A 13,275-nucleotide genomic window follows, 5' to 3' on the forward strand; every position below is an offset into this window, starting at 1 on the left:
GTTTGGACTTTAAGGAATCGGGAGTACTTACGCTTTCTTTGGGTCCACCTTTCCAACATATCGAGTCTTCAACTGGTCTTTAGTAAGCTCCGTTTCTTCCTTTACGCGTTTTTCATAACCTTCTGCGAGGCCAACCAGCTTCTGTAACCGTTCAACATTTTGTTCTCTATCCTCACGGAAATTTTTCATCTGCAACGCGTCCGTCCAAACGTGCTTGTGTAAATTCATCAACATATTCTCTTCCAATCCGGTCTTCCGATAGTTGATAGCAATGCTATAGTAGTGTCGGTTTAAGCCATGAATAAGAGCTTGAATTGAGGGCTTGTTGAGATGTCCCAAGTTAGATGTGGTCTGGCGCGGTTCTTGGCCCATCACAAGAGTTTGTGGCGCGATCAACCGGAATGCATCGATGACAACTTTTCCTTTAACTGACTGGATTGGATCAACGACAACGGCGACGGCACGCGGCGTGAGTTGCTCGAAAGATTGTTGAGTGTTGATGTCGACCGAGGAGAGCCAGCAACCGAAGCCAGGATGAGAATGATACCATCCGACTACAGTTTCCGGTCTAAAAAGTAGGTTAGCGGGCATTCTTGTCGATGCACCATATTCAGTCATCGCCAACGAACCGTCCTGTTTGTCGGAGCATGTCCATCATATTTGTCTGAAATACAGGATCGACCGCTTCAACACTGACTCCGGTACCACTCTGCGGCATAGCGAATACATCGACAACTCGAACCGTATATTCGTCCACAAAATCACCCAACATCAGGCCCATCACTTCCATTGGTACACCGGCACGACCGTGCCGTAACATTTTTAGTAGCGCGAGAGAAGAAATGTGAACGGTTTCTGAGTTATCGATCAAATTGGGGGTATCCTGGGAAGACCTTTGTGTCAGCTGAAGCATTCGACACCTAGCTAGGAGCGGAAAGGCAATGAACTCACTCCACTGGGAGAAACATTATTCATGCCCATCCCCTGGGCAGCTTGCAGCATTCGATTTAGACGCTCCATCCTGACTACCTTGTCTGGCTGGAACTATGAATGGGCTGGACGCAATGCCCGAGTCGGAGCTGCGCAAGAAAGAATAGGTCAAGGATCGTTGAAAGGGCCGACACGGTAAGAGCTGCAGAGAGTATAGGGAGTATAGTTAAACGGAGGCTTTCGCTTTTCACGTTAGAGATGGCTCAACTCTCGTTGTCACTGTCCGAATTGCTCAAGCACAAAGCTGACTGAAGGCGCCCTGGTTGACCTGTCTTGGTTACGTAAAGAGGAGCTGGCAGCCTGACCAATCAGCACAGGGCTTATGTTAGTCATCCACCGTAAACTCTAACCTGGTGCCCCGTCGGTCAGGTGCTCTTCAGCCAATCAGCGCGAGGCTGCGGACTTTGTGCTCGTCCCCCCATGAAATCATCCTGAACTCATTCTTTGTTCCTCCTCCTCCTGACACCGAATTCTCTTCATCTCCAGCCTATCACCCACCGCATGCCCCGGCTTGCTCTTATCATCTTAACATCCGATTCTCGCAGCTTGCCTCTGGGCCTGGTTCTCACTTTCCCTCCACAACCGCTGCTCCATCTTTAAACCCTTCCCAATTTGATAGTACCCATATTCGACAGATTACAGTCATGGCTGGCCTCGGCCCCATTGATCTGTCCATGACGAATGGTGCAGCGGAGAAGAAACGAGTTGCATACTTCTACGACTCTGATGTTGGTAATTATGCTTACGTCGCGGGGCATCCTATGAAACCCCATCGGATCCGAATGACCCATAGTTTGGTGATGAATTATGGCTTGTACAAGAAGATGGAGATCTATGTAGGTGAACCACGCATTGCCTTTTAGCCATGACTCTCTTTTCAAGTCCAAGTATTATTTTACAAATCTTTGCTGACGATACCCTTCAGCGCGCTAAACCTGCCACCCGGCTTGAAATGACCCAGTTTCACACTGATGAATATATCGATTTCCTGTCAAAGGTTACTCCTGATAACATGGAGGGCTTTCAAAAGGAACAGCAACGTTATAACGTCGGCGATGACTGTCCCGTGTTTGATGGACTTTTCGAGTTTTGCGGAATTAGTGCGGGTGGCTCCATGGAGGGGGCTGCACGTCTCAATAGGGGAAAATGCGATATTGCTGTCAACTGGGCTGGTGGCTTACATCACGCGAAAAAGAGCGAAGCAAGCGGCTTTTGCTACGTTAACGGTAAGCTATCTCTCGCTTTTGTGTACAATCCCCTTATTGACATACTGTTGAAGACATCGTCCTGGGAATTCTCGAGCTCCTTCGGTTTAAACAGCGCGTACTTTATATTGATATTGATGTACACCATGGAGATGGCGTTGAAGAAGCGTTCTACACGACCGACCGTGTGATGACCGTTTCATTTCACAAGTACGGCGAGTACTTCCCTGGCACTGGAGAGCTTCGCGATATTGGCGTAGGTGCCGGTAGATATTATGCGGTGAACGTTCCTCTTCGCGATGGCATCGATGACATCTCATACAAAGGTATTTTTGAACCAGTTATCAAGAATGTCATGGAATGGTATCGCCCTGAGGCTGTTGTCCTTCAGTGCGGAGGTGATAGTTTATCTGGTGACCGTCTTGGTTGCTTCAATTTGAGTATGCGAGGTCACGCCAATTGCGTGAAGTACGTCAAAGGCTTTGGCCTTCCCACAATGATTCTAGGGGGTGGCGGTTACACGATGAGGAACGTTGCCCGGACGTGGTCGTTTGAAACCGGACTTCTTGTCGGGGATCAACTGCCTACAGAGTTGCCATACAATGATTACTATGAGGTGAGATACATACTTCTTTAGTGACTATACATACTAACGCCTTTGAAGTATTTTTCACCTGATTACGAACTGGATGTCCGCCCTTCGAACATGGACAACAACAACTCGAGAGAGTATATCGACAGGATTCGAACCCAAGTCATTGAGAATCTCAAGCGTTCGGCTCATGCACCTTCCGTGCAAATGACCGATGTTCCCCGTGACGCCTTGGTCGACGGTATGGATGACGAAGCTGATGCGATCCTCGATGATTTGGATGAGGATGAAAACAAGGATAAGAGATTCACGAAACGGCGATTCGATCAGTACATTGAGAAAGACGGTGAACTCAGTGAGAGCGAAGACGAAGAACTTGCAGCCGCGAATGGCGTTCGCCGCCAGCCTAATGGCATCAAAAGGCGTAATCAAGTCAGCTACGAGAACTTGGAGCCTGAATCTGGAATCAACAGCGGTGTTGCTACGCCACGAGATGCATCTTCGGTTGCGGATGACGATGGGATCCTAGATGAGAAAATGGAAGATGTAGCAGACACCGATGTGCAAGACAAACGGTCGCCGACCCCTACCGCAGAGCCGTCAACCCGATCTGAGTCAAGGATGGACACAGAAGACACATCTGTGGTAGACCTGCCTACAACTGCTACTGCTGAACTTGAAGAAAAGGGGCCAGTGGCATCACCACCAGCGTCAAGACAGGAATCGTTACAGCCGAATGGGGTTGGGAATACCATGATGGATACCACCATGGAAGATGTCACCCCCACACAAGAACCGTCCGAGCCACCGACGGCGGCCGGTGAGGCCTTGGTAGCAACACCACCAAAATCACCACAACCAGAAGATTCGAACCTATCACACGCGACTCCGCCTGCAAGGACTGAAGAGCCCTCGACAAATGCTGAGTAACGAATGTGCCTTCCTTGGCGAACCCATGGCGCTACCCTAAACAGATATTCATGTAGCATTGGTTTTTACGGTCTGGCGCTTGGAGAATAATCTGGGATTTCTGATCTGGAGGTTGAGCAAGGCGTGGAAAAGCGGCTGGAGTGGCAGGAATTAACTTTCAGCAACGCGTTTCCCTCTCATATTTTGTAGTATCTCTTCATCTATGATTTTACTTATGTAGCTGTTTTTTCAGAGTCCTCCGTAATATTCTGATTACTTTCGGGCAATGTAAAACATTATCCTTATTGCATGTCGAGCCACAACTTCTTCTCCTGTTGCAACCCCTAAGGTTTTCTCGGGCTGTTGACGTCAGCCTCGCGATTAGGGCTTAGGGCTAGTCACGTGGTAGCTGCGGTCCCGTGACCTTTTCAAAGAACGCCAAGATTTTGAAGCCCACACTAAGCGAAGAAGAGGAAATTGAATATCGACGACAACGAGAGAAATCGAAGCCGACATCCGCGCTCCTCGACAACAGCGACCTCGCCAGTTTGCCAGCGATACCTTTCGGACCGTATCCTCCCGTTGTGTTTGGTCGCCCAGTTAATACCTTGCGAAGATGTCGAAGAGAGGGTGAGAATTGTGGTTCCCCAGCTTGCTTTTTTGAAGAGGAGACTACGGTTCCTGTTGGAGAAGAGGGAATGTTGCGGAAACTGGCAATTGGACTGTCAAGATTGAGGAAGGGATGGATTGGAATCAAAACTCGCTGACTTTTGTCGAATAATATAGTCGTGGCGGTGCCGCCGGCAACAAGCTCAAGATGACTCTCGGTTTGCCAGTGTACGTTTTTTCCACGAGATTTCCCCGTTTTCCCCTCCAAGGAGATGCATAGTCGCGTGAATCACAAAGAACGGGGGCGTTTTATGGTCATTATGAAGATTCGGGTGGCAGTTCAGCAACTAATTACTAGCTTTCTCTGCGAATAGTGGCGCCGTGATGAATTGCTGCGATAACTCCGGTGCCCGAAATCTTTACATCATTTCCGTCAAGGCTTGGGGTGCACGTCTCAACCGTCTTCCAGCTGCCGGTGTTGGTGACATGGTCATGGCCACCGTCAAGAAGGGAAAGCCGGAATTGAGAAAGAAGGTCATGCCCGCGGTTGTTGTCAGACAGAGCAAGCCCTGGAGACGTCCCGACGGTATCTACCTTTACTTCGAGGATAACGCTGGTGTGGTGAGTACTTCTTGCAAATGGCCGCAGCCTCGAGACTTTTCGGCATAGTAAACGATTGGGGTTATACTGAATAATGTCATTGCAGATTGTCAACGCCAAGGGTGAGATGAAGGGTTCAGCTATCACGGGTCCTGTTGGAAAGGAAGCTGCAGAGCTGTGGCCGGTAAGCAGCAACTCTCTGTTGAATTCATGGTTTGCGGGATTCTATCTAACTCGCCCTTCCTCTAGCGTATCGCAAGTAACTCCGGTGTGGTGATGTAAATTGGGATTGTCGAAACAAAACTATGAATGCGCAAATTCTAGGCGTTTTATTTTAATGTGATACGCAAATTCAATTTCCAAATTCCCAATTTCTCTCGGTCCTGGTGATTTATGCTGTTGCGTTGGTCAATTGCCCCAGTACACGAATGGATGGACAAAAGCGCCAGAAGACAAAGTTGTGGCTAGCATGTTAGCATCCTGCTCTCAGCTACTTTGCAAGGCTACAGCTGTTTTCGTAGCAGCTTTTGTCAACAACGATGAGCAGTCGGCCCCCCAATTACAGATCTATTTGGGAGAAGATAACATATATTTCTCTGCAAACAACACAAGCAAGGCAGATTCTGACAATCAACCAGACATCTCAAAAGAATGAACCCAATTGTCAAAATTACATCGACCTCATCAAAATATATACCAATTATATATATACCCAAGTAGCTCGTACCAGCCTTTATATCACCGCCCTTTGTGTTGGACATCCTTGGATAACCCGCCTACATTCGTTGGCTTCCGTGTCATAGGCCTGAGGATTGGATTGTTCTTTGCGGTAACCCCCGTCCCCGATGAGGGATAGAGCGCATCGACCAGACACAAAATCAGCCAAACGACAAATATACTCAATGAGACAAAAGTAAGGATATGCACAGCCCACCAAACATGCTGCACGCCCATTTGACAATTGACAAGGTCATATTTCCACTCCATGACTGAGGGATCTGAATCGAACCAGATCGATAAAAGGCCAGCATTCCCACCGAATTCACCCATCATGGAACGGAGGGTCACTTCTCTGATGGAAGGAGTAGAAGGCAAGTTTTGACCACCATCGGCTTCTGGCTGATACCGTCGCGCGCCCCACGACCAGCTTGGGGCTCCCTCATCGGCCTGGCTTTCCACCTTGTCTAGTGTGCGATTGACGAAATGAATGACATCGCAGCCGGTATGATCGTGGCCCGTCAGGATCAATCCCTTTCTCCCTTTGCCATTAGCAGGAGCGTTAGAATTTCCACTCATGCCAAAAATGCCTTGCAAAATGCCCGCGTGACTGAGGTGGTCACTAATATGATTCTGTTCGCGCAATCCTCCTTTTTGAAATCTCAACTTGCCTTCAATTGGCTTCTCGTCGTCTTTGGCAAAAAAGCTAAAATGTGGAGCGTCGGTGCAGATGCCTGCTTTTTTATGAAGCGGCAAATGGGTGAGAAGGAGTGTGAAGGAGTTTGATTCCTCGACCGGGCGAGAACGGTAGGAGATTAGCTCATTCAAAAAGGTATAAGTTTTGTCCTGCAGCGACTGAGTCAAAGCCGGGGTGTCAAGCAGAAGGCTATCAAGCACAATAAGATGCAGAGACGGTGGGCGTTGTCCGTTGTCAGAGGAATGATTTGCCGTAGGAAGCGGGTACTCGAATCTCATGTCCCAGTTGTGCCTCCCAAACGCCTTTTCGAAACGCTCGATGCGTTTCTCGGTGATATCTCCGGCGTATCCAATATCGTGATTCCCAGCAAGATTGATAATCCGATTCGACCAAATCGGTTCCTCATTGGGCTGGGAGGCTTCGAGCCTCTCTATCACTTCGGGACCGGCACCATACTTATCTGACCCTGTAATAGTAATCTCATCAGCAACCCTGGTGCCTTTCTTGAATACCCGACCCCAAAATCGTCCTGTCCGCGCCTTAAACTCGGCATCCGACACCCACTGACTCCCGATCAAATCCCCTAGAACCGTAACATGCGTCGGTTTTGTCCACCAGTGCAGCGTCCGATAAATATGGGCAAGGTAGTAATCATTCCCAAATAAATCCAGCCGTTTGCGCGCTGCGTCCAGGGTCCGCGGGCCATCCGTCATGACCACATTTCGCGCACCTCTCGTAAACGCAAGAACACGTTCATCCCATGTCGTCGCATTAACGACTCTCGCCCAGTGTCTTCCCAGCCGGTCTGTGAACCCATCATTCGGGCGCGGAAGAGAACTGTCGCCTTCAATCTGTGGATCGGCGAGAACGAGAAATCGAAACGGCGCCGGAGGAATTATGCGTTTCGCAGTATCATCATGTCGATCACGGCTGCTGCCGCCATCGTCGTATACGTAGCCGAGATGCTCTTTTAGAGTGTTCACGAGCGCGGTCGACTTGGGAACGGAGCCGGAAAGTCGAGGGTTGGGAACGGGAAATGCGCAGCCATGGAATATGGGGTACAGATACAGGTAAGCGAGAGACGCTATTGATATTGGTAGCAGAACGGAGAGGATCCGTTGCAGCAGATAGCGGAGTAACATAGAGCTAAAGGCATGGACGCTGCAAAGGCAGTGTGCCGGAGTTGTTTTGCTGGCTCCAAAGCGCGAATTCCTGCGTTTCAGGGGCTCCGTGTGCTGAGACTTTTGTACGGTACGGCATCCCATAGCTGTCGACCCTTCCCAAAGATGAAAAGCTAATTACGCGCTCCTGGCTAACTATTGAAAACCACATATCTCATAAGCCTCTCCTTCAAGTTGTACTTCTCACTTTGCTAGCCAAACACATCCCTCGCCACACACTAATCATTCATAGTCACCATGCTTCGGCCTACCGCCCCAGAGATAGGCCCTGATGGTGTTCGTTACTACCGGGCTCTGCATTACCCAGCAGATGGAAAATATCTTGCCAGTGGTCTGGCTGGAATGGTGTTCTTTTATCCGGATAATCCCACTCGAATCTTGAAAGCTGAAACGACCCATACAGGTTCTGAGAACTTGATAGCAGTTGAAAAACGTGGTAGACCGTTTCCGGCCCATTAGAACTGGGCCCCGTTTTGTGGCTAGAGACTCAAGCGACGCGGTATGAAGCGCAATACATGCTTTGTCATGAAATAGTAGATTAACACCATCATTGTTATAGATGTCGCGAAAGACATCAGCGAGTTCAGTTCCGGGGCATGGACCTATCAATAGCCCGACTATCTGAAATCTGAAAAGGAGAAGCTTGAGAAGCAATACTCAAGTTCGGAAAAGAAGTTAAAAGATGAAGTCGAACCTTACAGTAGTAAAGAAATATCTACGTACCGAAAAAGTTATCATTGGAAAGAAATTTGAGCACTTGGGAGTCTCATCTTGGTACTGCCAGCATGTTCTCTAGTGACTGCATTGTGGACACTGGGGTGCCATACTTTTCATGGGATAGAGGGCTCAATGCAAGGTTGTCGGCTCCAATTCAAACCAGAGGTTTGCATGGTTCGTGTTTTCCATAGATTATCCGCTGCCGGTTTCTTTGCCAATGATTTTCCAATTGTAGGTCCCATAGTAGAATACAGATATCTATCAAGTTAGCAATAATTATTAAATATCATACATTGTAAGGTCATAATGATCCAGCCACTCAGTACAAAAGCAACAACTGTCAAAGAAATATGGAGCATTAAACTGATATACGTATCAACCCGGAAAAAGAGAACAACAATCTGGCCTATGTACGCCATGAACATAGACATTCTTTCATATTCCGAGAGGGTATTTCAAACGATAACCTTCCCTGACCCATACATCATTTAAGCTTAGAACAGTTTTGAGGAAATATGGTATATCTCAGTCCCACAAGACATTCGGTAAAGGGGTCGAACGCCGGCTTACCCATAACGAAGGAAAAGTCGGAGAATCAAAGAAAAAGGAGTAAACGCAATAAATAGAAGGGTAAAAAGGGCTGAAGAATAAATTTGCAAATCAATAGCATATTAACAAATTTGAGTGTCAAGTAGAATTGGAACGCGATGGAGTTGCCTCCGGGTATAAAGAATTGGTTGTTGTCTCAGTGGATTCCACTGTATTCGAATGTTCGACAGTTTCGGATACAGGTCTAGCCTCGCTATTTGACACGGTATCGCTCTCCTGTAATACTATTTTCAGATCATCTCTGCTTTGTCGGTTCATCAATGCCGGCGGACGCTGATTCATCTGGCGAGCCTGCCCTCAAACTGACCGTCTTTTGCTTGTTTGTGGTTTTCACGGGTAGGTTGAGATCACGTTCGATTGTGGCTTTCATAATTGCTGCCATCCAAGAGCGACCTTGTTGAATATTGTCAACCTGGAAATAATGCACTGCTGGTTTTGTGAACTGCACGGCACGGGACAATCCGGCCTTTGGCGGGACGAGTTTAAATATAAATGGCTGATCACCGGAGCTAGTTTTCGGTCGGCTGGTCTCTGGCGTTTGGTCCGAGTCAGGAGACATGGGTTGAGAGCCGTTGGAGTTGGTAGGAGAGGTGGGTGACGCCTTGGCCCCAGTGATAGCAGCATGGAGGGAAGTTATTGTGTCATGATCTGCACGGAAAACGCGGTGAGACGAGATGTCAATAAGGCCTCTCTCTTCGGTATCATTTTCCGAATAGTAATACGACAATCGTCGGCCACGTAAAACAAACAATCGAGGCTTCCAGGTAGTCATCAAGTTTGATGATTTCTTTTTCATCCACCCATAATAGTCACAGCCTACCATCTGCTCTTGGGGAGATTTCTTCTCTAAACCTCGTACATACGCACTTGTATCTCTCTTTGATTTGGTTCGTTGAGAAGGAGTCTTAGACGCAAGTGCCAAAGTTAGACCTCCTTCCGAAAGCTTCGATGAGGTATCTGTCCCCTCCATATCAAAGCTTTTAGATGTGGCCGACGGAGTAGTAGAGTTCGTCCGATCAGGAGACTTTGAAAAGTCTTTTATAGGCGAGGGTGATGTTGAGCCCAACTGAGCTTTCTCGCTGCCCGTCACGGCGTCCGAAATCGCACGTAAGCCAATAGTCCGGCGAAATTTAGGTGTTGCATTTTTGCCATGGGAAGGCGAAGAGCGACCTAAATGTTCGTCATGGGGTTTTGAGTGCAAAGATGAGAGAGAAGTAAAGAACCCGCCACTTGAGCTATTAGCCTCCTCTAAGTTGGTGACTGTTGGTGAATGAGAATCGTCATCAACAAGTTCTCGACGCTGTTTTGTTTCTGCGGAAGTGGCCCCAGAATGATTTAGTTTGCCAAAAGTGGAAAAGTATGGGGCGAACTCCTTGAAAGAGTCAACACTGCTGAATCTGGAGTGGCGCTTACTACTTCGCGCTTTAACATCGTCTGCAGCGCCTGTCTGCCTTGATTGACTTAGGCTACGGCCGCTCGAATCCCTTTTTCGCAACACGTTACGTGACCTTCTAGCGTCAATTTCACCACCAGAAAAGTAACCTCGGTCTAAATCTGGAGAATCATCAGTGGAAACTCCTTCAGACACAGCTGTGTGACTATTTCCATTTGTGTGACTCTGGCTTTGAACAGTAGTAGTCCCCAGCGCAGTCCCCGGCCGGGTGTCCGTTACAGCTTTTATCGTCCAACCTCGGTCTAACGACGATTTCTTTTCGTGGGGTAGAGTGGACATCTTGGACGGCACAGCTGATAGGGGTTTCATGGCGTGCGCAGAGGGCCTGGAGGCTTCGTCTATGGAAGAATGGCGGCGATGATAATTGCTTCGCCGAATGAGATCTGGAGATGGCCTGGACGCGCTATCGCGAGTTCTCGGGCGGTTAAATCCGGGAGGTGGCACGGGAGAGGGTGCAGCTCTTCCATGGTAGCTTGAAAAAGTAGACCCTCTGGACTGTCTGGTTACCGGGCCATGCGCTTCACTGACACTAGGAATCCGCGGAAGGAAAGAAGACGCAGTTCCAGAACGGCTTTGAGAACGATCATATTCGGCGGAGGAAGTTGGACGTCCAGAATATGTAGACGTCGACGTTCTAGGATGTGCAATGCCCTTGACCTCTTCTTGGAATGCCTTGATAAGATGCCAGGTTCTAAGGCGTCGACCCATGACTCCAAAATCGAAATCTTTCATGTATATGAATTCTTGATCCATCTCGAGAAGAACATCCCCTGTTATTTCCTGCTCTTTGAATATCTTGCAATGTCTCGGGTCTACTCCAAGTTCGACAAGGTGTTCAGCGACTTGCTCATGGCTCCAGCGCCTGACGTCCGCCTCAGTGAATCGCCGTTCCTCTTCTTCATCTGTTTCAACGCCGTGAATATAGGAGAGACGATTACCTGCATGGCTACTGTATTCACTGCTAGAATCATTAGTGCCTCGATGATGATCATGGGCAACGACGCTCTGCCGGGGGGTACTAAAATTGGTTATGTGTTCGTCAATCACACTCAAAGTCTCATTCAGAACCGGACTGTCTTCGCCGTTAAGATGCGTAGCGATGGTCTCACTGATGGACCTTTGAATCTCAGGGGCTCTTGAAGTACTTGTGGCCGATGAATGCCTCGATAACGTTTGAACTGGGTGAGACTCCGTCCCACTTTCAGTTTCTGTCAAAATGGGGTGTTCGAAATCAGCTGCACTGGCATGCCTTGATTGCTGCGGGGTAGTATCGTCATTTGAAATAGGGGACACGGATTCCTGTTCGCCCTCCGTATGGTCTTGCAGTCCGGATGCACCTCCTGAAACGGCATCGGGCGGGTTCGAGTTATTTGCGTTTTTAACGCCGATTTTGGGCATAATCGTGGTGTATACTGCATTCGCCACCTATTAGAGTCGATACACCAGAGGAGACCGAAGATAACATACCTCCAGGAAAAAGGCCCGTTTGACTCTCACCGACGTGCCGGCCGAGATACCAGCCATCGCCAAACCCTTCATCTAATTCCAATAACTCCACTTTATCGCCTCGTCGGAGGGTCAATTCATCTGCTCCGCGAGCATCGAAGTTATCTACACTCAGCGTTACTATCAGCACAAACGATGGAATCTCAAAAAAAAGGAGATCTGGGACAGTACTGACGGATAACTAGAAGTATATCACCAATTCGAAATCCACGCATAGCCTCCGTAGATAAAGCCATAATTGATTCGAGGTGAGTAGCCTTGCTGCCGAAACCGCAATCTTGAATTGATATCTTTCGGGAACACCAAGAAGCGTCACGTCAAGCACATATCGAAAACGAACGGGCAGCAGCGAAGTATGAACGCAGTCGAGATGCCAGAATTCGTATGTGCACACGCGCCGACAGAGATATACTGTGTTGAGTTCACCATATAAGTCAGAACCCAGACGGGCTCAGACTGATGGCTGCAATTACTCCGAAATCGGAAGGCTTCTGGCGGTAAAGGTACTCAGAGTGGGAGTGACGAAATCGCAACGAAGTGAAGAGGCACGTAAAATTCACAGTAAACGTGACAACTAAAAAGCCCGTTGCAATCAATCAAGTGCAGCTGCGCTTCGAATCCGCGTGCAGGCAGCCGGGATTGCACGGGGTGAGCTCAAGGATCGAGCTCAGATCCGATTCAACACGGAAGGATTTAGCGACGAGTAGAGGCAGGATAGGACAATTGCACAGCAAAAAGCACGAGAAACAAAGAGAGACAAAAGCACCGTGAATTGCGATTGTGAGAAATGGATATTGAGGGCGAGAGCAACGTGGGACGACACGAGGTCAGCGATGCGGAGGATTATGTCAGCCCAGCTGTCTTATGTAATGTGTTTTAGCGCCACTTACCCCACTATCGGGGACTGGCGTCTTCTTAGCGCCGATGCCAGACGCTTACTAGGGTATTTGAGGCCAGCCAATGCGGAGGGCGGATTTGACGCTCGCTTAGACGAGATTCAACGACCTGCTTCACTGAACCAGAACCTCACCTGTTCCCAAGCGGCAGTTGCTTTTGCTCAGCTGCCAAAAACATGACTTTGCTTTTTGCAAGATGCACTGCTTGAACCACTGAGCTAGCATCAATTGACAGGGCTAACCCTTACTCAACTCGCCGAGGTGGATAGTTCACTAGTCTGTTCCACGGGTTCCAAACCAAGGACTTCCCCCTGTGGCAAGCTGAAAATAGCAAGTTGAAGACTTTGAAGAACTCATGCAAGAGGATATCCATCAATAAACCAGTGTCTTGTGTTCTTCTTGTCTTCCGCAGGCAACCCGTTATGGATTGAACTAGTTCCTGTGAGTGCCATCTTTCAGGCTACCCGAAACGCGTCTCACGCCTGTCTCACGCCCTTGATTATTGTTATATAGTTCCTTCACCAGATTAACAGGATCTTGCTAACGGAGCCCAGCAATCCGTTCTAGGTCCTTGATTTTCGCTTGAAAACGTAC

General features: G+C 48.5%; 5 protein-coding genes across 5 annotated transcripts; 2 read left to right on the forward strand and 3 right to left on the reverse strand.

The window, feature by feature from the left end:
* Positions 1-27: 27 nt before the first annotated feature.
* Positions 28-1,020, reverse strand: UREG_01736 (26S proteasome regulatory subunit rpn11; the record flags this gene model as incomplete). The annotated part of the gene is made up of 3 exons (XM_002542174.1): positions 28-568; positions 630-883; positions 952-1,020. The coding sequence occupies 3 exons, from the start codon at positions 1,018-1,020 to the stop codon at positions 28-30; spliced, it is 864 nt and encodes a 287-aa protein (XP_002542220.1).
* Positions 1,021-1,634: 614 nt separating this feature from the next.
* On the forward strand, positions 1,635-3,717 carry UREG_01737 (histone deacetylase RPD3; the record flags this gene model as incomplete). The annotated part of the gene is made up of 4 exons (XM_002542175.1): positions 1,635-1,826; positions 1,916-2,216; positions 2,270-2,811; positions 2,860-3,717. The coding sequence occupies 4 exons, from the start codon at positions 1,635-1,637 to the stop codon at positions 3,715-3,717; spliced, it is 1,893 nt and encodes a 630-aa protein (XP_002542221.1).
* A 972-nt stretch (positions 3,718-4,689) lies between these two features.
* On the forward strand, positions 4,690-5,182 carry UREG_01738 (60S ribosomal protein L23; the record flags this gene model as incomplete). The annotated part of the gene is made up of 2 exons (XM_002542176.1): positions 4,690-4,926; positions 5,012-5,182. The coding sequence occupies 2 exons, from the start codon at positions 4,690-4,692 to the stop codon at positions 5,180-5,182; spliced, it is 408 nt and encodes a 135-aa protein (XP_002542222.1).
* A 461-nt stretch (positions 5,183-5,643) lies between these two features.
* UREG_01739 (uncharacterized protein) lies at positions 5,644-7,584 on the reverse strand (the record flags this gene model as incomplete). The annotated part of the gene is made up of 1 exon (XM_002542177.1): positions 5,644-7,584. The coding sequence occupies one exon, from the start codon at positions 7,582-7,584 to the stop codon at positions 5,644-5,646; it is 1,941 nt and encodes a 646-aa protein (XP_002542223.1).
* A 1,477-nt stretch (positions 7,585-9,061) lies between these two features.
* Positions 9,062-12,021, reverse strand: UREG_01740 (uncharacterized protein; the record flags this gene model as incomplete). Its single annotated transcript, XM_002542178.1, has 3 exons — positions 9,062-11,691; positions 11,747-11,890; positions 11,982-12,021. The coding sequence occupies 3 exons, from the start codon at positions 12,019-12,021 to the stop codon at positions 9,062-9,064; spliced, it is 2,814 nt and encodes a 937-aa protein (XP_002542224.1).
* Between the last annotated feature and the right edge of the window lie 1,254 nt (positions 12,022-13,275).

The sequence above is a fragment of the Uncinocarpus reesii genome, genomic scaffold, assembly GCF_000003515.1.
Source record: "Uncinocarpus reesii 1704 scaffold_1 genomic scaffold, whole genome shotgun sequence".
Taxonomy (NCBI): Eukaryota; Fungi; Ascomycota; class Eurotiomycetes; order Onygenales; family Onygenaceae; genus Uncinocarpus; species Uncinocarpus reesii.